The sequence below is a fragment of the Vigna angularis genome, chromosome 8, assembly GCF_016808095.1.
Source record: "Vigna angularis cultivar LongXiaoDou No.4 chromosome 8, ASM1680809v1, whole genome shotgun sequence".
In the NCBI taxonomy this organism is placed as follows: Eukaryota; Viridiplantae; Streptophyta; class Magnoliopsida; order Fabales; family Fabaceae; genus Vigna; species Vigna angularis.
In genome coordinates this window covers 11,420,414-11,448,105 of record NC_068977.1, presented here as the reverse complement: position 1 = coordinate 11,448,105, position 27,692 = coordinate 11,420,414, and the positions used below count along the sequence as shown (strand labels likewise).

The 27,692-nt window shown below is 39.7% G+C and overlaps 1 protein-coding gene across 1 annotated transcript; it reads right to left on the bottom strand.

Moving 5' to 3' along the window:
* Nucleotides 1–191: 191 nt before the first annotated feature.
* Nucleotides 192–27,124, bottom strand: LOC108345704 (uncharacterized). The gene is made up of 12 exons (XM_017584397.2): nt 26,975–27,124; nt 26,378–26,510; nt 26,172–26,274; nt 24,281–24,404; nt 12,596–12,661; nt 8,879–8,917; nt 8,582–8,662; nt 8,401–8,448; nt 1,972–2,022; nt 1,815–1,883; nt 1,090–1,338; nt 192–672 (listed from the first exon to the last, which is right to left on the bottom strand). Exons 1-12 carry the CDS (start codon nt 27,122–27,124, stop codon nt 424–426), a joined length of 1,362 nt encoding a protein of 453 aa, XP_017439886.1. The 3' UTR covers nt 192–423.
* Nucleotides 27,125–27,692: the final 568 nt, after the last annotated feature.

Sequence of the window (27,692 nt, the reverse complement as noted above, 5' to 3'; positions counted from 1 at the left end):
ATCAAAAGGTCATTTAACAAGACTTCAATAAGGTATTTGCTTGCATCAAAACTGAAATCGACCCACTCAAAAAGAAATCACAAGTAAATTCAGATGTTATCATGTGAATTTATTTTGAAAGTGTTATTTTGGTTCTTTGGAAGCTTTACCTTATTTTTTTTATACAGAAAAAAAATAAAAAACCCATTGCATGAACCAAGGCAGAGGAAACTCGAAGATATATTAATACAAAATGCATCTAGCTTCACTGCCCCCAATGAAAAATACTTGAATGACCTTGTACCTAGAAAAAGAAGAGAAAACCTTACAGACCTAAATCATGTTTACAAGTTTCCATTGCAACATTGTACCTTCCCAATGATTATCAATTAAATTCTAACCAACAGGAAAGGTACCATTTTAGCATCAGATAACAAAAACAAATTAGTTACATGTTGAAGGTCGTGGTTTGGGAGGCATATAATAAGAATTACCACAATCAATTGGAGTTTGCATAAGAGGATTCCACCGGTCAAATATTATCCGACCACCTCTACCCATTCGCCCGCGAAATCTATACGATGGCGATGACACCCCATTTGTTGCTATAGAATCCGGTGGCATAATGCCTGCCATGGCCAACTTATCTGGAAGTAGAGGTTTAGTGAATAATAAAACTGGCTCAAGTGGATCCTGCATAATCCCATGTCACAACAACTCATCAACAACCATGCTGAACTACGAGGACATGTACAGAAATGGAAGGGGAAGAGAACACTTCACAGACAAATTGTATTTGTACCACAACTAGTACAACAAACTTTACAACAGAAATACAAAATGTAATGAATGATATGTGCAGAGAGATAAACACAAAACGGGTTGGTATATAAAATGTAGAGTTGTAAGAATAACTCTTTAAAAAAATGTAGTGAAATGGGTAATTCTTGGCCATGGAATCATACATAGGTGCTCAAAATTGAATTAATTACATAAATCTATAATTTCATTATTCATTTAGGATTATACCGTCAAGATATGCTCTTCTTGTGCACTCACATCATACAATTCTTTCTAGATAGATGGGTAGTTAGATAATGAAATAAATACCAGTTTATGAGGCCATCCGTGCGGGACATATCTCCTCCTAAACTCTTGCTTTGTGCTAGCTGTAGTAACCATGGGCAGGTTGGTGTCATGGGAAGGCAAACTCTGTACTGCAGTAGAACGTGTTCTAGGAAGGCGGTTTGTCATGACATCATCAGAATCGAAATATTCTTCTTCACTTGAAACAAACTTGGAAGAGAAAGCAGTAAAGCCAGAGAATGCCAAGTTGTCTTCCAAAAATTCAGTTTCATGCTGAAATAGAAACCCACACATTGGTTCATAGGTACAAAAAATCTACCTCACAATGCATTCTATGACAAGCCAAAGAAACAATATCCAAAGTACACAGCGCTAATAAATTATAGAATTGATCCAGCAAGGTGCATCAAATTGCATAGTTATATACAAATTCTTACGTTTTTTTCCTTTTTTCAGCCTTCTCAGTCAACCACTAAGAACTAGAACATGGAGTTTGCTTATTACAACTCTGATTAGCAGAAACTATACTTAATTCAGATAGCCAAAAAAACAAGAGTAAATAAATTCCTATCGTTTTTCACTATGTTCAATAGGTCTCAATATATACAAAAAGATTTTGTATTCTAACTCAACCAAAGAAAAATCAATCCAGTCCAATTCCATCCAAAAAGGGGAATTAACACTAATAATGATCAGCTCTAAATTGTCAGCAGATTGAAGACAATAAACATTCAAAAGAACATCCATACCTTGTACTTCATTTGCATCCTCTGCAATGTAACTTCACTCTCCATTACTTCTCTTTTTTTCTCCTCCCTCTGGTCATGATTGTATTCAACACAATAAGATTGAAAAAAAAATGATAGAAATATGGTATAACACTCAAAAATAACTTGGAAGTCACACCTTGATCAAAGCTTCCAACAAGCTCTTAGCTTGGTCAAGGTTGCGCCTGACCTGTTTGCAGTCAAAGCTTCAAATATGTTTTCAAGTACTATACATTGCATAAGAAACACTCTAATCCGAAAAATAAAAAAAGAAAGAAAAACTGTCTCCTTAGCCATCGATTACTTCAGAAAGACAATATGAATATTAACACTTTTTACATCAAAATATCTAAAAAAGAATGAAATGAACTAAAATCAAATCATTTTTAATTATAACTGACAATTATATAAAGAATAGCAGCAATATTGTATAAACAACAGGTTGAAAGTAGGTCCTAGGCTTAACTTGACTTTACAAAATTAGCTTGAAAAGATGCACCCACTTTTATATCATAATTTAGTAAAATCTCTAGTTAATTTGAGATCTTCCATCCACCCCTTCATATCTAAGACAAGACGTCTTGAGCATAGAAATAGATATTTATGGACGGTCTTATAGCAGATGACATGATACACTCCATAAACCTTACTAGGATAGATGACATGATAGACTCCATAAACCTTACTAGGATAGCTCAGATGCTATATGTGAAAGTAGAATTTAAGCCTAACTCTATCTTATAAAACTAGCTTCAAGTTGAGGTTTGTATCTTTACATATTATAGTTGTTGAAATGTAATATGTTTTTAGATATAGGCTCTGTAGGAGCCTATTGTTTACTGTTTATTGTTGATTACTGTTTTTCATTATTGTATAAGTATGTGTTTAGTGTGAAGATAATAATATGAAAAAGAGAGTTTCTTTCTCTTAATTCTCCAAAATGGTATCAAGAGCCAAGCACTGGGGCTCTCTTCTGTAGACGCCATCAACCACCAGCCGCCGCCGTCGCCGCCGTTTTCGCCGTCGCCGTCGCCGTCGCCGGTACCCCATTTTCTCAGGAAAATTTAGGGGTTTTGTGCGCCTCCGTGAGCGCGACCCAACCCTGGTGGTCGCCGTCCCTGCAAAGCCCTCACGCGCTGCCACGCGCCGCCGCAGCCCGCCAGATCTCGCGCGCGTACTGTTCACGCGCCGCCCTACGCTGGTCGGAATTTCACCGCGCATCTAGGGTTCCGCTCGCCTCACTCTCCTGAGCCTATATCTGATCTTACTTCCCTGTTTCAGTGGGTGTAATTGATACCTAGGGTTTTCTCTCTCCCAATAGTTGAATATCTCTCCAAGTCTGGTTCATTTTCCGATCTGTAATGGCATCTACTGCAATTAATTCCTCTCTATCTGCAACTCCTATCATTACATCTGCAAAACTCAACTGGAAAAATTATTTATCTTGGTCTTCTGCAGTGGAATTATGGTTTCTTGGTCAAGGACACCATGATCATCTAGAACAAGATATCTCTATGGTTCCAGATGAAGAAAAATCTCAATGGCAAAAATTGGATTTTCAGTTATGCGCAATTTTGTGGCAGTCAGTGGAGCAAGAGGTTTTAGATATCTTGAGACCCTATAAAACATGTTCATCATTCTGGAAGAGGGCAGAAGATATTTTTGCAAATGATGTACAACGTCTTTTTGATGCAACCCAAAGAGTAGCTTCTCTAAAACAAGTCAACCATGACATGGTTTCTCATATAGCAAAGGCTCGGGCTGCTGTAGAAGAATTAAAGAACTTCTTTGTAGCTGATTCATTAGAAGGGATCAATAAAAAGCTTGACAAGTTTTACATGGTCCTAATTCTGAGAAGCTTACACTCCGATTATGATCATGTACGTGATCAAGTTTTAGCTGGTGATCAAATCCCTTCAATGGATGGTTTGGTTACTCGACTTCTTCGAGTACCTCCATTGGTGAAAGATGAGAATTCAATCGATGTTATTGGAACATCAGCTATGATAATGCCACAAGGAAGAGGAGTGCCACAAGGAAGAGGAGGAGGCAGAAGCAACCGAGGACGTGGTGGTCGTAGCATACGTCCTCCTCCTCAATGCACATACTGTAAGAAACTAGGCCATACTCGAGACAAATGTTATGTTCTACATGGATATCCAGACAAAGTTGCTCATGTGTCTAAATCTGGTGATCTAGAATCCAGAATTTCAAATGAAGAATATGAAGAATTTTTACGTTACAAATCTGGAAAACCGTCTAATCCTGGCCAATCCTCTGTCATGACTAGTGTGCCTACAGCCAGCCTATCTCAATCTGTGGAAGGTCATAATCCATGGATTCTGGACTCAGGTGCCTCAAACCATATCTCTGGTAACATTCCTTCATTTTCTTCATTGTCTTCTCCAAGAATTCCTCATCTCATTACCGTTGCCAATGGATCAAAAGTGAAATCTCAGGGAATTGGAACAGTTTCCTTATCTCCTTCACTAAGTTTAAATTCTGTGTTATATGTTCCCAATTGTCCATACAATTTAATCTCTTTGAGTCAGTTGACTCGTACCTTAAATTGTTCCATAACCTTTACGGCCAATTCTTTTGTTATACAGGAACATGGGACAGGTCGTCTGATTGGAGAAGGACATGAGTCTCAAGGACTTTATTTCTTAAAACCTCATTCCTCAGTTTCCTGCTTTACCACTTCATCCCCCAAACTTCTGCATGATCGTCTAGGCCATCCAAGTTTGTTCAAGTTGAAGATGATGGTTCCAAGTCTCAAAAACATCCAAGTCTTAGATTGTGAATCTTGTCAATTAGGAAAACATGTTAGATCTTCCTATCCTAAAAGATCTGAGACACAGTGTGATTTTCCTTTCTCAATAATTCATTCAGATATTTGGGGACCAAGTCGTGTTACTTCATTTGGTTTTAATTATTTTGTAACCTTTATTGATGAATTCTCTCGATGTACTTGGGTTTATTTAATGAAAGAGAGATCTGAACTTTTGTCCATATTCAAGTCCTTTTTTATTGAAATTAAGAACCAATTTGGGAAGACAATTAAAATTCTTCGAAGTGATAATGCTAAGGAATACTTCTCTCTAGCATTTTCTTCATTCTTATCTTCCCAAGGAATTTTACACCAGTCAACCTGTCCTCACACTCCACAACAAAATGGCATTGCAGAAAGAAAGAATAGACATCTCATTGAAACTGCACGTTCCTTAATGTTGAATACTAATGTTCCTGTACATCATTGGGGCGATGCAGTCCTCACTGCCTGTTTTCTTATCAATAGGATGCCTTCTTCCTCTCTTAATAATAAAATTCCTCACTCTGTCATTTTTCCCAACGACACTTTATACCATGTTTCCCCACGTGTATTTGGGTGTATGTGTTTTGTTCATAATGTTTCTCCAGGTCTTGATAAGCTCTCAGCAAAAGCTATCAAGTGTGTTTTCTTAGGATACTCTCGTCTTCAGAAAGGGTATAGATGTTATTCTCCCTCCACAAAGAGATATTATATGTCAGCTGATGTCACATTCTTTGAGGATACACCTTTTTTTTCTTCCTCCATGGAGGATCGTTCCTCTGTTCAACAAATGTTTCCTTTACCAACATGTGATCCTCTAATTATTCCTGATTCAGTACCTCAAAATCAAAATCCAAATAACATTGTTCCTCCACCTCTTATCACATATCAACGTCGAACTCAATCTCGAACTCCTAACACTGACGATCCTCGAGACTCAGATCCTTCTGCATCAGATCCTCAGACCATGGATCCTTCATCATCTTCACCTTCTACTGATTCAGATGATAACTGGCCCATTGCCCTCCGTAAAGGTATTCGTTCTACTCGCAATCCATATCCTATTTATAATTTTGTGAGTTATCATAACTTGTCTCCTACATATTTCTCCTTTGTTTCCTCATTATCATCGACTAAGGTTCCTAATAATATTCATGAGGCACTTGTTCATTCTGGATGGCGACAAGCCATGGTTGATGAGATGAAGGCACTTGAACACAATGGCACTTGGGATCTTGTCCCTCTTCCTCCTGATAAGAAGCCTGTTGGTTGTAGATGGATTTATACTGTTAAAGTTGGTCCTACTGGTAAAATTGATCGCCTTAAAGCTCGACTGGTAGCTAAGGGCTATACTCAAGTTTATGGCCAAGACTATTGTGATACTTTTTCTCCTGTGGCTAAAACCAGTACCGTTCGTATTTTTCTTGCTATGGCTGCCATTCGTCATTGGCCTCTTTATCAGTTAGACATTAAAAATGCCTTCCTTCATGGTGATCTGGAAGAGGAGATATACATGGAGCAACCTCCTGGATTTGTTGCTCAGGGGGAGTCTGGATTAGTTTGTAAGTTGCGTCGTTCCCTTTATGGCTTAAAGCAATCACCTCGAGCTTGGTTTGGTAAATTTAGTCAGGTGGTGCAAAAATTTGGACTGAAACGTTGTGAGGCGGATCATTCAGTGTTTTATGGTCACTATTCTCCTGACAAATGTGTTTATCTCATGGTGTATGTTGATGATATTGTTATTACAGGGAATGACATCACTAGAATTAATCAGTTAAAGAATCATCTGTTCAATCACTTTCAAACTAAAGATCTGGGTCGTCTAAAATATTTTCTTGGTATTAAAGTGGCACAGTCAAAAGAAGGTGTCATTATTTCACAAAGGAAATATGCTCTTGACATTTTAGAGGAAACAGGTCTGACAAATTGCAAGCCCATTGACAATCCCATGGACCCAAATCAAAAGTTAATGACAGATCAGGGTGAACCTTTCTCAGACCCAGAGAGATATAGAAGACTAGTTGGAAAACTCATTTATCTTACCATAACAAGACCTGATCTTTCTTATCCAGTTGGAGTTGTGAGTCAATTTATGCAAAATCCACATGTTGATCATTGGAATGCAGTACTTCGCATTCTCAGATACATAAAAGGAAGTCCAGGACAGGGACTATTGTATGAGAACAAGGGAAACACTCGGATCGAAGGATATTGTGATGCAGATTGGGCTGGTAGTCCAATTGATCGAAGATCTACTACAGGATATTGTGTTTTACTTGGTGGGAACCTTGTATCTTGGAAAAGTAAGAAACAAAACGTTGTTGCTCGATCTAGTGCTGAAGCTGAATACCGATCTATGGCTCTGACTACATGTGAACTTGTGTGGATTAAACAACTTCTTCAAGAATTGAAGTTTTGTAAAAATGAGCAAATGAAACTGTACTGTGACAATCAAGCAGCTCTACACATTTCCTCCAATCCTGTGTTTCATGAGAGGACGAAACACATAGAAATTGACTGTCATTTTATTAGAGAGAAGTTGTTGTCAAAGGAACTGGTTACTGAATTTGTCAATTCTAATGAACAACTCGGAGACATGTTGACCAAATCTCTAAGGGGGCCTAGAATTCAATTTATATGTTCCAAGCTTGGGGCATATGACTTATATGCTCCAGCTTGAGGGGGAGTGTTGAAATGTAATATGTTTTTAGATATAGGCTCTGTAGGAGCCTATTGTTTACTGTTTATTGTTGATTACTGTTTTTCATTATTGTATAAGTATGTGTTTAGTGTGAAGATAATAATATGAAAAAGAGAGTTTCTTTCTCTTAATTCTCCAAAAATAGTTTAGTTATTGATGCATGATTTCCAACAGAAACCATAAGCTAAAACTTGTGCCTCAATTTCTAAATTATGTTTCTTTATCAAGTGAATTAGAAACTACTTCAACACCAGATTACTCAAAATCTCATTAATCTAGCTGCAAGTTGTCTTATCCACTAAATGGATTTTTCATTAAAGTACGTCATCAAAAGAAAATTCATGATAATGACAGTTCAGTTAGATGAGAAATTTTGTTTACCAAACACTATGTTGCCTTTCAAACAATATCAAGCAAACAAAGCCACACACTAAATTAATGGATACATATCACTTAAATAGGTTCTTTTTCTCTGGTCAAATCAAGACCGTTCCAAGCCCCCACCATCTTATTAATTTGTTGTACTACAATGACAACAATCCTACTTACAACCACAAAAACTGATGGGTTTCAGAGAGATTACTTTTACAACATTCTTTTCTCAAAAGTTGAGCTCTTAACAGTGAATGAGAGAGATACAGTAAAAAGATTAAAGATCATGACAATGCAAAGATGATTCTACTAAACTTTCAAGTGAGGAAATATTACTTTCACTCAACGTATATACACGATTATATTCTACAAAGAATTCAGATTTCTGTATAATCATCAGGAGAAACTTGATTAGAACCACATGGAACACAGGTCACAAGTCTTTCAAGAAACTCAACATTCTCTGAAATAATAATTAGGGCAAAGAAACCTCTAATAATCCTTTAAAACCTTTTAAGACTCCCTTTCTTTGAAATAATAATTCATAGAGGAAGGGTAAACCACAAGTTCATAAAATCATTATCTCACACTTAACCAGACCGGCTAAAAAAGAGTAGATCCGAGTTCAATTTTACTAACTTTAACAGAAGCCTAAGTATCATAATCAAATTTGAAGAGCTGACCTGGCGAAGCTTTTCAAATGACTGCACATTGTTCTCCCTTCTTTGCATCTGAAAAGAAAAATGTACGGGATTAAGTCAACCTAAAACCCTTTGAAGTCTTAAATAAACTCATGCCTTTCAGGGAAAAGCATTTACCCAACAATGATGTACAATGAAAACATTTGCCAAGTTTTCCACCTACCCTTCTTGTGTGAAGCCTGTGGGCCTTCTCCCTTGGCCGAAAGACATTATATGGGTTGGTGTCGTTAACTGGTGGAGGTGGCTGTATGAAAAATGCAGTTCATCTTGTCAAAATTCATCATAATGGGCTTGCCCAGCATACTATTTTAGGTAAACAAGAATAGATATAGGCCCACTACACCTCCCCCGTGGGCAAAACAAATAAAAACAAAAAACATCAAGTACAATAGTTAGCAGCAAACTACAGACTAATATAACAGGAAAATAATATATTAATTATAATGTTCTAAAGTCTAACCTGCAAACGTCGCAAAACAGGCTTTTGCCATCGTTCTCGCTGCCACAAAAAGCATACAAACAAGGGAAAAGATATTTTTGTCATATACTAACTAATAAAAGCAAATAAAAAATTACCAACTACAATTTAGATAGCATGAATACACAGTGCCATCATATACTTTGTAGCACAACTTAGGCACTTTGGATCTATCATATAAAGAAACATAGGAATAGACATAAATCAAATGGTTCAAGCTAGGTGGATAAAATGGAGACATTTTCAAGTGTTCTTTTTCTTTTTCAAAGGTGAAATTCAAACGCAAAGGAAAATTTTCTTAAGGACAAAAAGATCCAATCCATCATTGTACAGAATATTGGGTAGAATAGAGTAAACAGGTATATGCTTAGGGTTATTGATATAAAAAGGTTGTGGATAAGTGGATATAACTTTTGTCAAATGGCAGTGTGATGCCATCGTGGCAGAATAGCAAGACAGTTTAGATTCCTTATGCCATTTTAAATGCATTACATGGCCATTTTCGGTGTCATCCACCATTTTCTGCTATTGCCATTGCCACATGGCCATGGCAAACAGGTCATTTTTTAAACAACATTATAAAGCCCAACTAGAGTTTTTACAACCTTTTATGTTACCATTTTGTTCTGATCAAATCTGACCATCTTGTCGCACCACTTCCTGGAGGCAACCACCAAGGTATCTTCTTCAATTATTCCCTTTCTTTTGCACCTGGAAGGATTACCTCAAGAGTATGCACCATTAGTTTCAGTCATTGAAAGCATATTCAAGACTGGTCCAACAACTTGAGGCTCTTCTTGTGCATGAATCTCAGAACAATAGGTTTCAAAAACAATCCTTATCTTCCTATGTCAACTACTCTCAAGGTTACCTAACTTGTCCAATTATAGTTATGTTGAACATTTTGGCGGCTATAATGGTGAATGATGCTTGTGGTAGCAGTAGCCATGTACGGAGATTGAGGTGACAACAACGGTGGTCATTGTGGCAATGGTTATGGAATAGGCCGTACTCTGAAATTTTCCAGAAAGGTCCCACTAATGCTACCTCCCTCTCTATACTTCACCTTTAACCAAGACCTGTATGTCTAACATGTCTTTAAATCTTCCTGTCTTCTCCAAACCACACACCTCAAAGTTCTGTCTACATCCTCACAGCAGCTTGTCCGTTCCTCTGAAAACTTCGTAGTGCTCAAAATATTCCTTCACCTTCACCCAATCACAAACGTAGGCTAGCTCTTCACCCACTCTTGCACACACTGAAACTGATCCCAGAACTGTAATAATCATCCCATGCAAACCAGGTCCAAGTCTGGATTTCATAATCCAGACTTCAACCTTCTCTATTTCCCATTCATAACTCCCTGGCATTCTGATAGAACAACATGAGGGTGGTGTAAAGGGGTATTTTGGGTTAAAGAAAATGCAAATGGGTCCACAAACAAATAAAAAGCTCGGTTGGTATCAAGCCCATGGTTTTAATTTTAATGAAACATTTTCTTCAGTTATTAATCCTATTACCATCAGGCTCACCATCATCCTTGCACTTGCTAATAATTGGCAGTTATTTCACTTGGATGTGAATAACTCTTTCCTTAATGATTTTCTTAAAAGAAACAATCTACATGATGCAGCCCCCAGGATTTGAAGTTGGCGACAGATCTCTTGTTTGGAAGCTAAACTAGGCACTTTATGGCCTAAACAGGTACCAAGGCTGTGGTTTGACAGACTCAAGTTTACCCTCATTCAGTTTGGATCTCAATCTGGTAAATATGATTCTCTCTGTTCAAATACAAGCCTCAAACTCACTATTTTCATCCTGGTTTATGTGGATGATATTATCATTATTGGCAGCTCACCTCATCTCAAACATCTACCAAACATGTCTCCTTTTACGACTCAAAGAAAATACATTAAAGACCTATAACACAGGACCAAAACGGTTGAAGCTCAACCAACCTATTTCTTCTCTCCTACAAGTTCTCTAAAAATGGTGGTAACTTGTTTCAGGATCCGACCCCATTATACATATGTAGTTGGTGCCCTGCAGTAACTACTGTCACAAGGCCTGAAGTAGGTTTTGAAGTTAACTAAATTTGCCAATTCATGGAAAACCCCATAGACTCTCCGAGTAGCTATCAAAAGAATTCTAACGTATCTTAAGGGCACTCTCTCTCATGATCTTCACATGCAACCAGCTGCTGTTTGCAGACCTAATGGTCACAGCTATGTGTGATGCTGACTGCTCCTCCGACATTTATGTCAAAAGATCTACCTTGGTTCTGCCATCTACTTGGATCCTAACTTGGTGGTCAAGCAAAGAAACAACAGGTTACTGCCAGACCTGGCACAGAGGCTGATCATTGCAGAATAGACTTAAGCTGAGTTGACTGGGGTTCAGGCTCTATTATAGGAACTTCAAGTTCCTTTCTTTACTCATGTTCGGCTCTGTGATATTAAAAATGCAGTAGCTATAGCTTACAATCTTCTTTGCAGTTGGACTAAACACATAGAGACTGATAGGTTCCTAAATGGGGAACCTAATCACGAACTCTCTTCCTCCCAGAAAAAGACACAGAAAGAAGGAAACTGAATTCTATTCACAGTAAGAATCACTGTACAGAATGGAAACCAAGGCTTAACCCTCGTCACAGGTCAATACCTGTCAACAAATCAATTCATCAAAAGTCCCTTCTAACTATACAGTCAATCTATTTATACCGTCCTCTCCCTTCTACCCTAATCCCCTTTCCCCTTACTCTATATCCTAACAGAGACTCATTTACTTTTTATTCAAGAAAAAGTTCTATGGAAACAACATCAGATTTACCACATTCCAGCTTGAGATCAAATGATCAGATGTGCTGACAGGGCCTCTCTCTCCAGCCAAAAAGCAAACTCAATGTGAAAGGGTTTTCTGAAAAATATTCACCTTGAGTTTGAGGGGGGTGGGATTACAGCATAAATATGCATTTTTCATTCTGTTTTAAAACAGAATATTCTTTGTTGCCAGCTGTATTAGAAAATGCTCTAAGAATTAAAGATGGAAAATAAAATTTTACACACGGGTATTTTCCAAACTTATTCCAATATTAACAAGAAAAGGTTGGATTAACCACACATGAGTATGAGTAATACCCAACTTTTCAAATCAGGGCCAAGGATTTAGGATCAATATGTACATATTTGTTCCATCCTCGCACAAATGCTCATTTTAAATTACTAAGGCATTTTTAGTCTATTTGGTACTTTACTTTGAAATTTATGCAATTATAATTATTTTCATTCTTATTTGGCAGTGAAGAGAAGAATATGTATGTCTTTTGACATTGAATTCTTAATATCATTTTTCTTTGCTTGGATTTGTATTTACTATAAAATAAATGTGAGTTGCACAGACACGTGTACAAATACATCCGACAGGTATGGTGATGAGACAAATTTCATGCCCATCGAGTATTGCGGACAAGGATGGATGTGAAATTTTATTTCAGGAACAAGGATGGGTATAATCAAGCCCACACCCACTTCACCCAGTTTGTCATCCCAACAAAGAATGTATGAAGACCTGGTACAGTACAGATTCCATATTCCTAATGAAAATCATTATTGAAACTAATTCACAAAGTTATATATAGATAAAAAAAAAAAGAGGCATGTCCCTCATGTAAGTGATGATAACATGATGTTGATTCCATACCTTCTCTTTCCAATAATCATATACAGACTGGATAAGTGGATATTTGAAGCCCTGCGCTTGTAAGGCCTAACAAATAAAGAACATAACTTTTATTAAGCACAATAACACGACATAAGCAAAGTAATATAAGATTTGCATTGCAGAACAATGTCACCAAAAGCATTCTGATATTTGAAAGATGGTCCTACATACCAATAACAAAGTTAATAGATAATAATAACCTAAATATGGAAATCTTTGAAGAAAACCAATAATTCATCAGCATCATGTATGTCACATCAGATTAAAAAAGACTTCTAAATCCAGTCGTGGTTTTCATCTAACATGAAACTGTACAAATCCACAAATAGTATTAACCTTAAAATCAACACCATCATTCACATAAAATGTTATGTTTTAGCACTGAGATCCTTGAAAGGAAAACACTTGAATAACAGGAAATATCCATGATTTGTCTTTTCAAGAGCATTGAGATTTTGGGTTTGAAAAACATTGTACAAACATCTAGCAAGAAGAATCCAGTCCGCTTTCACTACACAGGCTAAAAATTGCACGATAAGGCCAACTTGTCCTCCACTTAAAAGCTTACAAGAGTTAGTTTTTGAAAAGTGATTAAATCCCCTACAACAAATTATCAAACCATTACCACTTTCATGCTCCTTAATTAGATGAGTTGTAGAAAAAAGTGACAGGTTTAGAGTCCTATAATGTGGTGATAGGTTTCTACTCAAGAAACCTCAATAGACAGCCACACACACACACACTCCAGATCACACACCAGACACAAAGAATAGCCTTTCTTGTATTAACAAGGACAAGAAACAATGTACAGAGAGCCCATGAGAGCTTAACCTCCCCCACAGGATTGAAAAATTCCTATTAGAAACAACAACTAACCAAAAGTCCTCTAAAAGACTATAAAATTGCTATTTATACATTCTTATTCCCGTCTTTCCTAACTGCCTAGCAGTTAGGCAATTAATGTTTATTTCTTCTCTCGTACACTCTTAACCTCCTAACATTACCCTTCGCCCCCTCAACAACCTTATCCTCAAGGTTGAAATCGGGATATTGATCCTTGATAGTAATCCTATCTTCCCAGGTTGCTCCCTCTCTTCCTCCTTCTTGCCATACCACCAACACTTGCTGAACCATCTCTTCTCCTTGTTGCACTTGCCTGCTTTCCAAGATTCTAACGGGCCAAAACGTAGGTCCTTCTGCTTGCAACTCAGGCGGCAGCTCCTTCTCCACCTTCTTTCCACCCACTACCTTCTTAAGCTAGGATACATGGAAGACTGGGTATATCCTAGCTGTTTCTGGTAACCTGAGCCTGTAAGCCACCTCTCCCACCTGTTGCACCACTTGAAAAGGACCAAAGTATCGAGCTGATAGTTTCAGATGAAATCTTGATGGCATGGAAGATTGCCTATGAGGTCTGATCTTCAAGTAAATCCAATCCTCCACCTTTATATTTGTTGGTCGCCTCCTCTTATTCGCCTGTTGGGTCATTAAATCCTGAGCTCGAGTCAAGTGAAACTTCAGCTGTTTAAGAGCTTCGTCTCTTGTTTGCAATTCTTGGGCAACCGCTTCTACTGGTGACTACCCTGGTACGAATCTGCTCAAGGAAGGTGGATGTCTACCATAAACCGTCTCAAAAGGTGCACACCTGTTGCACCCTGATAACTGGTATTGTACCAGTATTCAACCCAAGATAGCATTGCACTCCAACTCTTTGGCTACTCAGAGCAGAAACACCATAAATACCCCTCCAAAATTTTGTTTAGCAACTCAGTTTGGCCATCTGACTTAGGATGATACGTTGTACTCATCCTGAGATGGGATCCCTGCATCCTAAGTAGCTCCTTCCAGAAAATGCTCAAGAACAAGGGATCCCTATCACTGACAATTGAAACTGGGATCCCATGTAACCTCACTACCTCCTTAACAAACACCTCTGCTATCGTCTGAGCTGAATAAGGATGCTTGAGTGGCAAAAAATGGCCATATTTGCTTAGGCGATCAACTACTACCAGAACTGCATCATAACCTTGGGATTTTGGCAGCTTCACTATAAAGTCCATACTCACTTCCTCCCAAACTGCGTGAGGTATGGGCAGTGGTTGTAATAGCCCTTGAGGAGAAGATGTCAAATATTTGTGTTGTTGGCACACCAAGCAACTTGCCACAAAGTCTGTAACTGACCTTTTCATCCCTATCCAATACAAAGATTGGGCTACATTTCTGTACGTTTTGTACACCCCAGAGTGGCCTCCCGTGCTGGTTGATTGGAACTCAACCAGAAGCTTGGGTATCCACACCGATTTCGCAGATAGCACCAGTCTTCCTTTGTAATGCAACCTATCCTGTTCTAGGGTGTATGTTGAATGAGCATTTGGGTCCCTCTAAATATCTGCTATCACCTTCTTCAGAACCTCATCCTCCTCAACCTCCTTTAATACCTCTTGGAAGTCCTGCCAGTAGGGTCTGGCAACCACTCTCAATTCTCTTTCCTCCTCACCCCATTCTCCACTACGAGACAGGGCATCAGCCACCCTGTTAGTGTTTCCAGCTTTGTATAAAATCTCAAAATCATAGCCCACGAGTTTTACCATCCAGTTTTGTTGATTCTGGGTGGTTATCCTTTGCTCCAACAAGTATTTCAGACTTCTCTTATCAGTATGCACAATAAACTTCTGCCTCAATAGATATGGCCTCCAGTGCTGGATAGCCAAGACCAATGCCATTAATTCCTTCTCATAAATGGACTTGTTTAAGGATCCTTCAGACAAGGCCTTACATAAAAATTCAATGGGCTTCTTCCCCTGTGTCAAAACCGCCCCAACTCCTCCTCCTAAAGCATCACATTCTATGTGAAAGGTCTGGCCAAAATCGGGTAGTGTGAGTACTGGGGCAGATGTTATAGCCTCCTTCAATCGTGCCATGACAGCCTTGGCCTGCTCGTTCCAAACAAATTGCACCTTCTTCAACAATTCTATCAGGGGTTTTGCAATCTTTCCATAATCCTTCACAAAGCGTCTATAGTAACCAGTTAAGCCTAGAAACCCTTTCAAAGCTTTCAAGGTTCTTGGCTCCTCCCACTCCAAAACCGCCCTGATTTTCTCCAGATCCATCTCAACCCCCCTCTCTGATCTCTCCCAAATTCACATTTCTTTCTGTTAGCCACCCACTTGTGTTGTTCCAGCCGCTGCAGCACCAACTTCACTTGCTCCAAGTGATCCTCCCAAGTGGGGCTATACACCAATATGTCATCAAAAAAAAACCAGCACAAACTTTCTGAGATACTGCTGCAATAAGTTGTTCATTGCACTCTGAAAAGTTGTTGGCGTGTTAGTGAGGCCAAAAGGCAACTCATAGTGGCCTTGGTGAGTCCTAAAGGTTGTTTTGTGAACATCCCCCTCTCCCATCCGAATTTGATGATACCCTGCTTTTAATCTATCTTGGAAAAGTATTTAGCTCCTCTCAATTCATCCAAGAGCTCTTCTATCACCGGGATTGGGAATTTATCTGGTATGGTTGCCCTGTTTAAGGCCCTGTAATCCACACAAAAACGCCAACTACCATCCTTCTTCTTGACCAAAATGATCAAGCTGGAGTATGGACTAATGCTTGGTCTAATTATTCCCACTCTCAACATTTCTACCACTTGCTTCTCAATTTCTCCCTTCATAAGGTGTGGGTATCTACATGGACACACGTTTACTGGGTCTACCCCTTCCTTAAGGGGAATTTGATGCACTATTTCTCTGTTTGGGGGCAACCCCCTTATCTCCTAGAAAACCTAGGAGTGAATGTCCAGAATCCCTTCTAGCTCATGCCTTTTGTTCCCCTGTCAGCCCTAGATACTCCCCTGGCTCATCATCCCTTTCGACCTGGCCCAAGTCCCATACTAAAGTCCAAGCCTCCACCTCTATCAGCTTCAGTAATGACCTAGGTTCCACCAATCTCCTAGCCAAAGTTGGATCCCCCCGAATAATCACCTTCGTTCCGCCTTGTTTGTACATCATGGTCATCTTCCCCCAATTCAACATCACTTCCCCCAGCTTAGCTAACCATTCCACACCCAGAATTATGTCTACACCACCAAGCTCAAACAGATGGAACCTCTCCTCCACTTCAGTTTCTGCCAAGGTAATTACTACCTTCTCGCAACACCCCCGAGTCTTTTTTCTTTGTCCATCACCCAGACTCACCTAATAGGGTGGCTTGTCCTCCATGGGCAACTTCAGCTCCTCCGCCAATTCCCTACTGTTAGATGTTAAGATATGTGTTTCTGTTATTTGGGCTTAGTCTATTCTGTATTAAGGGCATTGGCCCATATCTTACAATATAAATAAACTACCCTATGTGTATGCTAAACACACAAGGGATATTTTCTCCCAATCTTCTCTATTTCTCATATGCTATCTAGAGCACAGGAATAGTTCCAGTCAACTCCACGGTCTTCGGCACCCATCACTGCCGCTGTCGTTGCAGTCGCCGTCGCTGTCGTCGCCTCCACCGTTGTCGTCGTCACTGCCGTCGCCGCCGGAGTTCCAGAATCGACCGGCGACCACACCATCGGAATCGTCTCGGTTGGGCGACCACCGTGGTACGAAGATCGCGGCGAACGGACCACCCACGCGCCTCCACGCGCCGCCACAAGAGTCGCCGCCGCCACAAGAGTCGCCGCTGCCACAAGAGTCGCCGCTGCCGCAAGAGTCGCCGCTGTCGGCGCGTCGCCGGAGCTTTCCGCCGCCGATCAGCACCGTCGTGATCGCCTCCTCGCCCTCTTTCTGGATCTGTGGTCGTTGCGTCAATCGGAGCACTTTGAAATTTTAGGGTTTCTCCCTCTCCATGGCGTCTTCCTCGTCTACAAACACCTCTATTGGTGACTCATCTTCTGATCCCTCAATATATACCAATTATGTGAATGTACACTTGTCCATTGACAAGTTAGATGGCACAAATTATGCAACATGGGCGTCCGACATCAAACTTTGGTTAAAGAGTCAAGGGTACTTAGATCATCTTACTCAAAATGTGACTACTGCTCCCATAGATGACACTTCCCGCTGGATGAAAATTGATGCTCAATTATGCATTGTTGTAAAGTCCACCATTCACTCCTCACTGAAACAAATGTTTCAATCCTATGAAACATGTTCAGAAGTATGGGCACAAGCGAAGTTGTTATACACAAATGACACTCAGCGTCTTTATGGTGTTTGTCAGGACCTATTAACTGTTATTGGTCCGCGCAATCCTAGTCCCATGGTAGAATATTTGGGTAAAATTCATGCCCTTCTTCATGACTTTAATGATATATTACCTCCTGCTTCCACTCCTGCTGAAGAATTGGAACAACGATCAAAGTTCTTCATGTTGTTGGCATTATACGGACTCTCTGATGATGTTTCTCATGTCCGTGATCAGATTTTGGGTTCTCCTGTCATACCCAACTTTACTTCTACTTGTTCTGCTCTTTTGCGTATACCGAGCAAACCTGTCACTAAGACATCCCCTCACACTGATGATTCCTCTGTTATGGCTGCTCAACGTGATGATCGAAGTCGGTCTCGCAAGCCAAGTAAAGGACGTCCAAAATGTGACCATTGTGGCAAGTTACGCCACAAGATTGATAGATGTTATGCTCTCCATGGACGTCCTCCTCAACCTGTAGCAATGGCAAATTCTGATCCACCTCCCCGATCACCGTCTGCAGACCATCCTACTTCATCTAATATCGTAGACAAACCTACAATCTTTAACGAATTTCTCAGATGGTATGAGGATCATCAGCACTCTGGTTCCACTACATCTGCATCTGTTGCACGTACAGGTACACCTTCTGTTGGTCTAACTCACTCCCTCGGACCTTGGGTCCTTGACTAAGGCGCCATCGATCATATCATTGGTAACAAGTCCTTGTTTTCTTCCTTGTCATGTCCGGATAATTTACCCTCGGTAACAATGGCTGATGGGTCTAGAGTCTCATCTCATGGTATTGGTACTGTTAATATTTTTCCATCCATATCCATTGATCATGTACTTTATGTCCCTGGGTCTCCCTTCAACTTATTGTCCATTACTCGTTTAACTTGTACTCTTAATTGTGTTATTTCATTTACTAAAGATTCTGTTTGGTTGTAGGACCGAAGTTCGAAACACATGATTGGCACAGGATGTGAGTCTCATGGCCTTTATCATCTCCGCCCTTCTCCACATGTTGGCGTAGTCATGGAGTCACCATCCCTTCTTCATGCTCAGTTCGGTCATCCTAATCTTGCCAAACTACAACAACTTGTCCCGAGGTTGTCCACATTATCCAGTTTGTCGTGTGAGTCTTGTCAGTTAGGGAAGCATACTCGTAGTTCCTTTCCTCGTAGTGTCTCACAACGGGCGTCGTCCCCCTTTTCATTGGTTCATTCTGACATTTGGGGACCTAGTCGTGTTAAGTCCATTTTAGGTTTTCAGTATTTTGTTACCTTTATTGATGACTATTCCAGATGTACTTGGTTGTTTTTAATGAAGAATCGTTCTGAGTTGTTTTCTATTTTCCAATCTTTTTTCAATGAAATAAAAACACAGTTTGGGGTGTCTATTCGAAATTTACGTAGTGATAATGGCCGTGAATACCTTTCTCAACCGTTTAAACAGTTTATGGCTTCTCATGGCATTCTTCACCAAATCTCATGTGCTTATACCCCTCAACAAAATGGGGTGGCTGAGCGCAAGAATAGACACCTTATTGAAACAACTCGTACACTTCTGATTCATGGTCAAGTACCCTCACGTTTTTGGGGTGATGCAGTTCTCACAGCATGTTATCTTATCAACCGCATGCCATCTTCCGTCCTAGATAACAAAATCCCTCATTCTATCTTATTTCCTCAAGACCCTCTGCATCCATTACCTCTTCGAGTTTTTGGGTCTACATGTTTTGTTCATGATTTTAGTCCTGGTCTTGATAAGTTATCTCCTAGGTCTCATAAATGTGTCTTCTTAGGATTTCCACAGTCACAAAAGGGCTATAAGTGTTTTTCCCCTTCCCTCAATCGTCATTTTATCTCTGCTGATATCACTTTTGATGAGTCTTCTTTTTACTTTTCACATTTATCTTCTAGTTCTGTACCTCTCCCTGTTACTGTTGATATTCCTCTTATCTGTGATCCTCCTGGTGATGCTTCACCCATTTTGTCTTCTCCTTCTTTAGACTCTCATTCACCACTAGATCATCCTTCACCTCCACCCCTTCAGGTTTATAGTCGTCGTAATTGTCTCCCTCATGACTCACTTCCGGTGCCGCCTCATGTGTCTCCTCCGGCTCCAGCAACTGAGTCTGACTTGCCTATTGTCCTCCGTAAAGGTATACGCTCTACCCGTAACCCTTCCCCCCATTATACTGTTCTTAATTACCACAGATTATCTCCATCTTTTTATACTTGTCTCTCATCCATTTCTTCTGTGTCAATTCCCAAATCTGTGGGTGATGCCTTAACTCATCCTGGTTGGCGTCAAGCTATGATGGATGAATTAAGTGCTTTACAGGAAAGTGGAACTTGGGAATTTGTCCAATTACCATCTGGAAAGTCTGTTGTTGGTTGCAGGTGGGTGTATGCTATCAAGGTTGGTCCTGATGGCACAATTGATCGTCTGAAAGCTCGACTGGTTGCCAAAGGCTACACGCAGATTTTTGGTTTGGATTATGGTGATACTTTTTCTCCAGTGGCAAAAATGACCTCTGTTCGCCTATTCATTGCCATGGCCGCTCTTCGACAATGGCCTCTTTACCAACTTGATGTCAAAAATGCTTTCCTCAATGGTGATTTGCATGAAGAAATTTATATGGAGCAACCGCCTGGCTTTGTTGCTCAGGGGGAGTCATCTGGATTGGTATGTCGTCTTCGCAAATCCTTATATGGCCTCAAACAGTCTCCTCGGGCCTGGTTTGGTAAATTCAGTTGTGTTGTTCAACAATTTGGTATGTCTCGCGGTGAAGCGGATCATTCAGTGTTCTATCGCCACTCGAGTGCTGGATGTATCTACTTAATAGTGTATGTCGATGATATTGTTCTCACAGGAAGCGACTATCTTGGCATCTCTCAGATGAAACAACACCTTTGTCATCATTTTCAAACCAAAGATTTTGGCAAACTCCGGTACTTTTTGGGTATTGAAGTAGCACAATCCAATGATGGTATTGTCATATCTCAGAGGAAGTATGCGTTAGACATCTTGGAGGAAACAGGGTTAATGAACTGTAAATCTGTTGAGACACCTATGGACCCTAACATCAAACTCCTACCAAATCAGGGGGAGCCTTTTTCAGATCCTGAACGGTACAGAAGACTAGTTGGTAAATTAAACTATCTTACTATTACACATCCTGACATTTCCTTCGCAGTTAGTGTGGTGAGTCAATTTCTAAACTCCCCATGTGAAGACCATTGGGATGCAGTTGTTCGCATACTGAAGTATATTAAAAGATCACCTGGAAAAGGTTTGCTATATGGCCCTAACAACGATACAAAAATCGTTTGCTATTCAGATGCTGATTGGGCTGGTTCCCCTTCTGATAGGAGGTCTACTTCTGGATATTGTGTCTCTATTGGTAGCAACCTGATATCTTGGAAAAGTAAGAAGCAAAGTGTTATGGCAAGGTCCAGTGCAGAAGCAGAATATAGAGCTATGGCATCAGCTACTTGCGAGTTTGTGTGGCTTAAACAATTGCTTAGTGAATTGAAATTTGGAGATGTCACTCACATGATACTTATATGTGATAATCAAGCTGCTCTCCATATTAGCTCTAACCCTGTCTTCCATGAGAGAACCAAACACATTGAAGTTGATTGTCATTTCATTCGAGAAAAAATCATATCCGGAGATATCAAGACTGAGTTTGTTAACTCAGGCAACCAGTTGGCAGACATATTCACTAAGTCCTTACGAGGACCTAGAATTGATTATCTTTGTAACAAGCTTGGAACATATGATTTATATGCTCCAGCTTGAGGGGGAGTGTTAGATGTTAAGATGTGTGTTTCTGTTATTTGGGCTTAGTCTATTCTGTATTAAGGGCATTGGCCCATACCTTACAATATAAATAAACTACCCTATGTGTATGCTAAACACACAACGGATATTTTCTCCCAATCTTCTCTATTTCTCATACCTACTAATGAAATTGTGGCTTGCGCCACTATCTATGAGTACTAACACCTTCCCTCCAGTTTCATCATTTTGGGTTGAGTTAGCCCCTCTGCTGAAAACGCAGACAATTCCATGGGTTTTTGGTCCTGGTCTGCCACGCCTTCCTCCTTTTCATCCTCTTCATCCTCCGCGAGAATAACCACCCTTAAACTCCTCTCAGGACAATGGTGGTCGGGGCTAAAAGGCCCCCTGAACCTAAAGCATCGACCCCCTTCCTTGCGCTTCAGAAATTCTGGATAAGGAAGGCTTCGCACATTCCAACCTCTGTTATCGCTTCCCCCTGCCCCACTGGCTTTTGCGCTAGCATTCATAGGGTTTCCCTCTCTTCTTATTGATCCTACACTCTCCGCACCACTAATGCGATTTTGATTACTGCGACTGGTCTCATCGCGAGTCACCGTACTCGTCTCGCGCCCCCAAGACTGCGAATTCTTGGTCATATTCCAGCTTCCCCCCCTCGCACCACCCGGAACCTCCTCGACAACCCTCGCAATTTTCATGGAAACCATTAACTCCTGGAGATTGTGGGGTCTCACATGATTCCTAATGTTGTCGCGCAATCCTGCGAGAAAATACCCCAACATTTGTTCTTCTGAAACTCCTCGCGTTTGACCCACCAAGATCTCAAACTCTTGGACGTACTCGTCCACGGTGCCCTCTTGTTTTATGGCGGCCAACCTCACAAAAACAGTCCCCCTATTTCTTCCTCCAAACCTCTCGATCATCGCTGCTTTTAGGCCCTCCCAAGAACGGTTCTTGGCCTTTTCTTTACAAAATCTAAACCAGTAACCCGCGCTACCCTCCATGCTAATATATGCTAGACAAACTTTCTCTGCATCTTTCGTCACTCCCTGCAACTAAAAAAAAATTTCTGCCCGATTAATCCAGTTTAGTGGATCCAGACCCTAGAAAATGGGTAATTCGACCTTCTTCCTCCAAGGGGTTGGTCCTTCTTGATTATCACCTCCTCCTCTTTCCCCATCTTCTTCCTCGCGCCTTCCTTGGTTCTCGTTGACGGAAGCTTGACTTCCATCAAAATGCCCCCTATTGTTGCGGATTCGAGCCCCCAATGTCTTCATGATTTCGTGCAGGTCCTAGCGGACTGCTGCTGATTTCGCCTTCATTCCGTCCACGGCTATCTCCAATGCTTCCAACTGTCCCTCCACAACATTCATTCGGTCGTCCATCCTTCCCTCAAAACACCCTAATCGCCCAATTTTAATCCGGCAGGTCGGACCAAATTGATAGGTTTCTACTCAAGAAACCTCAATAGACAGCCACACACACACTCCAGATCACACACTAGACACAAAGAATAGCCTTTCTTGTATTAACAAGGACAAGAAACAATGTAGAGAAAGCCAATGAGAGCTTAACCTCCCCCACAAGATTGAAATATTCCTGTTAGAAACAACAACTAACCAAAAGTCCTCTAAAAGACTATACAATTGCTATTTATACATTCTTATTCCCGCCTTTCCTAACTGCTAAGGCAGTTGGCAATTAATGTTTCTTTCTTCTCTCGTACACTCTTAACCTCCTAACATGTGAGCTTAAGGACTAAACCAATCCCACAAAATTAATGTATAAGGTGAGAACTGTCCAAGCTGTACAAGTACTGCACAGACAATGAGACCATACATACCCCAACACACCCAGCATAATGAAGGCAGACCAAGGCTATGAGCTGAAGTGTGGACAAAGCAAGTGGTCCAATAGTGATCTATAGGACATACTCTGATATTAAAATTTGGCTTGGACTCTAATTTAACCTTACAAAACTAACTTGTAAGGTAAAAATAGACCAAGGCGTACAGTACTAGTTCAGCCATATCATTGGACTATGTGGGGCTAAAGACACCCATCACACCCACCACAATGAAGGTGCTGGAGACAGCAATAAAGACATCCCATATTTGACTTCCAACCATGCTGGAAATGAAGAACCAACAGTCAGAATGGAGAAAAGGAGGTCTGGTGAGTCCTATGGAAGAGGCTCCACGTCACTCTGATGAGAGAGGAAGGCAGCACTTGAACCTCTCGTGCCTAGCAATGGCAAACAGAGAGAGTGTGGCGGGAGATGGAGCAGATACAGCCTCCAGCTTGGATAGATGCTCCAGATGCAGTGGTCATCGAAGAAAACTACGATGGCAATGACAGCAGCAAAGACTTTGCAGGACAAGACATATAGACCAGTAGAGAAGCATTGAACCACTCTGATTCAAACTTGAGAAAAGTAAAGGAAACCATATATTTTAGAGAGTTTGAATTACCTCTATTATCTCATATCTCAGTACAATTTTGCATGTAAGACCATTAATATAAAAAAACATACTTCCTAGCTCCTACATTAATGACTAGTCATTCAAGAACCAGAGGGACAACTGCCTATTCTTAGTAAGTGTGGCACAAAAAAAAAAAAACTTATTCAAGATGGATTATGAACAGGTGAAGAGACAATAATTTTTTTTTTACCTCAATAGCAGTATCAAGCCGTAGTTGCACAGGGATTGGTGAACCAAGAGTAGGTGTTATAAGTCCAGCTCTTTCACGAGCTTTATGATCCAATACCTCCAACTTGAAAAGAAGACTCTCAAACCTATCCACCAAATAAATTAAATGAAAACTGAAAGAAAAAGTATGGCATATATGAAGCATATCTTATATTAACAGTACAAGATGATGAAAAATGAAACAACCAAAATCACAATGGAATAAGAATCGAGCAAACCAAACAGAGGAAAAAAATACTTGTGGGCTGCAAAACAAGACTTTCAAGTTGGTGAAATGTTAGGCCAAACTCAAAATTAAACAGAAACAAATTTAAATACAAACAAATCATTATGTTGAATGTCTTAACCATAAACAAAATGGGCTAAACTGTTTTCATAGAAGTATTAAGTTATAAGTTGTTTTCATAAGTTATCCAAGAAAGCCTGCAGAAATAAGCAGAAAACAGCTTATGGACATATAAGGAGTCATTTCCATGAACTCTAACAAACAATAATGCCAGTGGTTATGTCATAAAATATACCTTCATAAGTTGTAAATATGCTCTTTCAAACCAACCCTATATCTGCTTATCTACTTATATGTACAATAAAAATAACCGATGCATTGCAAAAGAAATGGTAGATAACAAATTCAAATAAACCATGATCAATAGGATGCCCTAATTTTAAGAGGTCTTTAATATATAATGCATCTGATAAAAACATGGAAGAAAAGAAAAAAGCAGCAGATATATATTGGAACACAACACATTATCTTATCATATCTTGGAATAACTTAATTTATCATCTGGGTTTAGCTTCCCTATTTCTTAATTTTCTCCTAGGATTAGTTACCATATTTCCTTATTTTATCATGACTTGTTTCCCTAATTAGAGAACTATGAGTTAGCAGTCTAAGTTTAATGAACATATCAAGCACATCAATACACTGTAATATATTTCATCACCTAATACAATATTATACCAACTCTCTCTTCTCCCTGTTCTAGCCTTCAATACATAAAATTCCATATATCAATGTAGTACAATCCTCTTCAATCTGTGCCATCACTACAGCATTGTTAACCTCCTTAAAATTTGGAGTTCGTCTTTTTTGCCATATCAACCCCATGTATCTCCTCACCTTTTTCTCCCATTGGCTTTTGGTTGGTTATACCTCTTTACCTAGCACTATTTACCTCTTGCTTCATCATTTTGCTCTCTCTTCTTGCTGGTTTGTTAATTTGTCCTCTAAAGAAATAGTCGACGTCAACTTACTATTTCTAGTTTTGCTGGGCTCTCCCTACTTTACTTTTGAACTCATTTGGAGGATACTCATGCTGCTGTTTGGTAACTGTAATTGATCTGTTGCGTCCTTTTGTTGTTTGATGGATACACTAGTTTTGTTTTGCCCGTTGTGTTTTGCTACTCTTGTTTGGCTGCTTGGCGGCTGCATTTCCTACACCTCCCTTGTTTGATAATAGCTCTCATTTTTGTATTTGTTCTTTCTGTAACCTCTATTTTAGTGCTTGTATATTTCTACAGCATCTATTTCTCTCTTTTGGTTTTCCCTAGTTTTGATTTTGCTTGTCCACAACAATAGGTACTCTACTTTCATTTTCAAATTGTCTTCTACAGCATGTGATACTGATTTTGAGGGAGAGATGATTTTGAGGGAGAGAAAGGACAAAGGTGTCTGGCCATTGCTTCTGTCCTAAATTGCCTTTATTCTGTCTATTCTATCCTTCAATGTCTAAGACTCTACAGTGCAACAAACAACTTATAAAGATGAATACCATTAAACTGAAACAAACCACTACGACCCACAAATAAATAAATTAAAGAATAAAGCCAAAATAAGAACAAAAGATTACATTTCAGGTGCCAAAATCTTCCTCTCTTTATTAAAATGGTAAAGCCAATCCTCATCTTCGTTATCTAAGTCATACTCAACAAACTCTCCAATCTCGGCCCGAGCTGTAATAAATGAAAGAACTTTCAATACAAGAATTGGAATTTACAAAAGAACTTTCCAAAATTATTTTTTAATATAACTAAATGATCTAAGAAGTGGCAGTACCTCCTCTTGCCCGCAAATAGGAAGTTGGTTGAGAGAAAGTGCAAGAATAGTCCCTTTCATATGTATCCACAATAACAAACTGAGGAGTAGGTATTTCCGCAGCCAATTTCTTGCTGGGGGTTTGATGATGTACCTGAGAATAAGAAATAAAATTACTGATAAAAGCAACAATATTTCAACCACAAACACATTATCAAATGGCTCCTTTCCTACAATCAGTTTTTGATAGAGGAGCCACATCCATGATTAGTCCCTAAATATTTAACATTTCAACTACCAAGGCTTCTAACCTGCAAAATATTTACACTAACTTATCAGATAATAATGACTTAATAAATTAAATATGAATATCCGACGTTAACATGGTGAACATCTTTTCTATTAGAACAATGCGAAGTGCTAATGAGATATAGTGCAACACTCATTGCCTTGACGCTGAGTACATCTAGCATGTAGCTGGAAACTACTAGCACACTGATACAAATAATCGATAAATATAAAGTTAAACAATTCAACAGAGCGGCGTACACCAAATAGTTAACAAATAGAGTTCTGGAAAAACGGGTGCAATGATAGAAAACCACGAACAGTCCATACCTCATGTTCAACCTCAGGAACAGCACGTAACAATTGGGAATTCCGGGTAGAAGCAGGTGCCTCATCGTCTTCAAAGTCCTTGATGGACTTGACAATGGGGAGCTTCTTGTGGATGTCAAGTGGTCGAGGCCTGAAAGACAATCTACTCATTTCCACTCATGTACTATTCCCCAACATTTCCACTGTGTTTGAGTGTTCCAACGCCACCCCGTTTTTCTGTCCCTAGGTTTGAAACCATGGTTAGAGTGTCTTAATCCCTGTGAAGCTAAAAACATACCACGCACACATAATGTGAAAATTCAAATGTTGTATCCCCTACCAACACAACCAAAATGCACAAATACAAATGCTTTATCACCTATTAGCACAGCCAATACACACAGAAAATTAAAAATATTAAATAAGTGTCTCAACACAACCAACACACAAGGGCACTGCATAGCACAATTTCAATACCCCAGAGGAAAAATTTAAATTTGGGGGCCCAAAACAGAGTGTTAAGGCATTTAAAGAGCAACTATTCACATATATATTGAATCACCCATGCTCACAACGGTTCCCCATTTGGAAAATTCCCAGATGCATACCGAAAGTAGAGAAGAAAATGAAAAATTGATTGGAAAGAGTTTAAGAATTGGGAAAACCTAGCAAGGCAGTGATTTGTGGCTTCACCAATTTGGGGAATCTGCGTTGGATTTATGAGACTGTGTTTGATGCG

Excerpts from the sequence above, each read along its gene's own strand:
- LOC108345704 (XM_017584397.2), bottom strand. The coding sequence starts at position 27,124 with ATGAGTAGATTGTCTTTCAGGCCTCGACCACTTGACATCCACAAGAAG. Across the intron at positions 2,023-8,400 it reads CATTTGAAAAGCTTCGCCAG|GTCAGGCGCAACCTTGACCA; the intron begins GTCAGCTCTTCA and ends GACTGCAAACAG. Across the intron at positions 1,339-1,814 it reads GGATGCAAATGAAGTACAAG|CATGAAACTGAATTTTTGGA; the intron begins GTATGGATGTTC and ends TTTCTATTTCAG.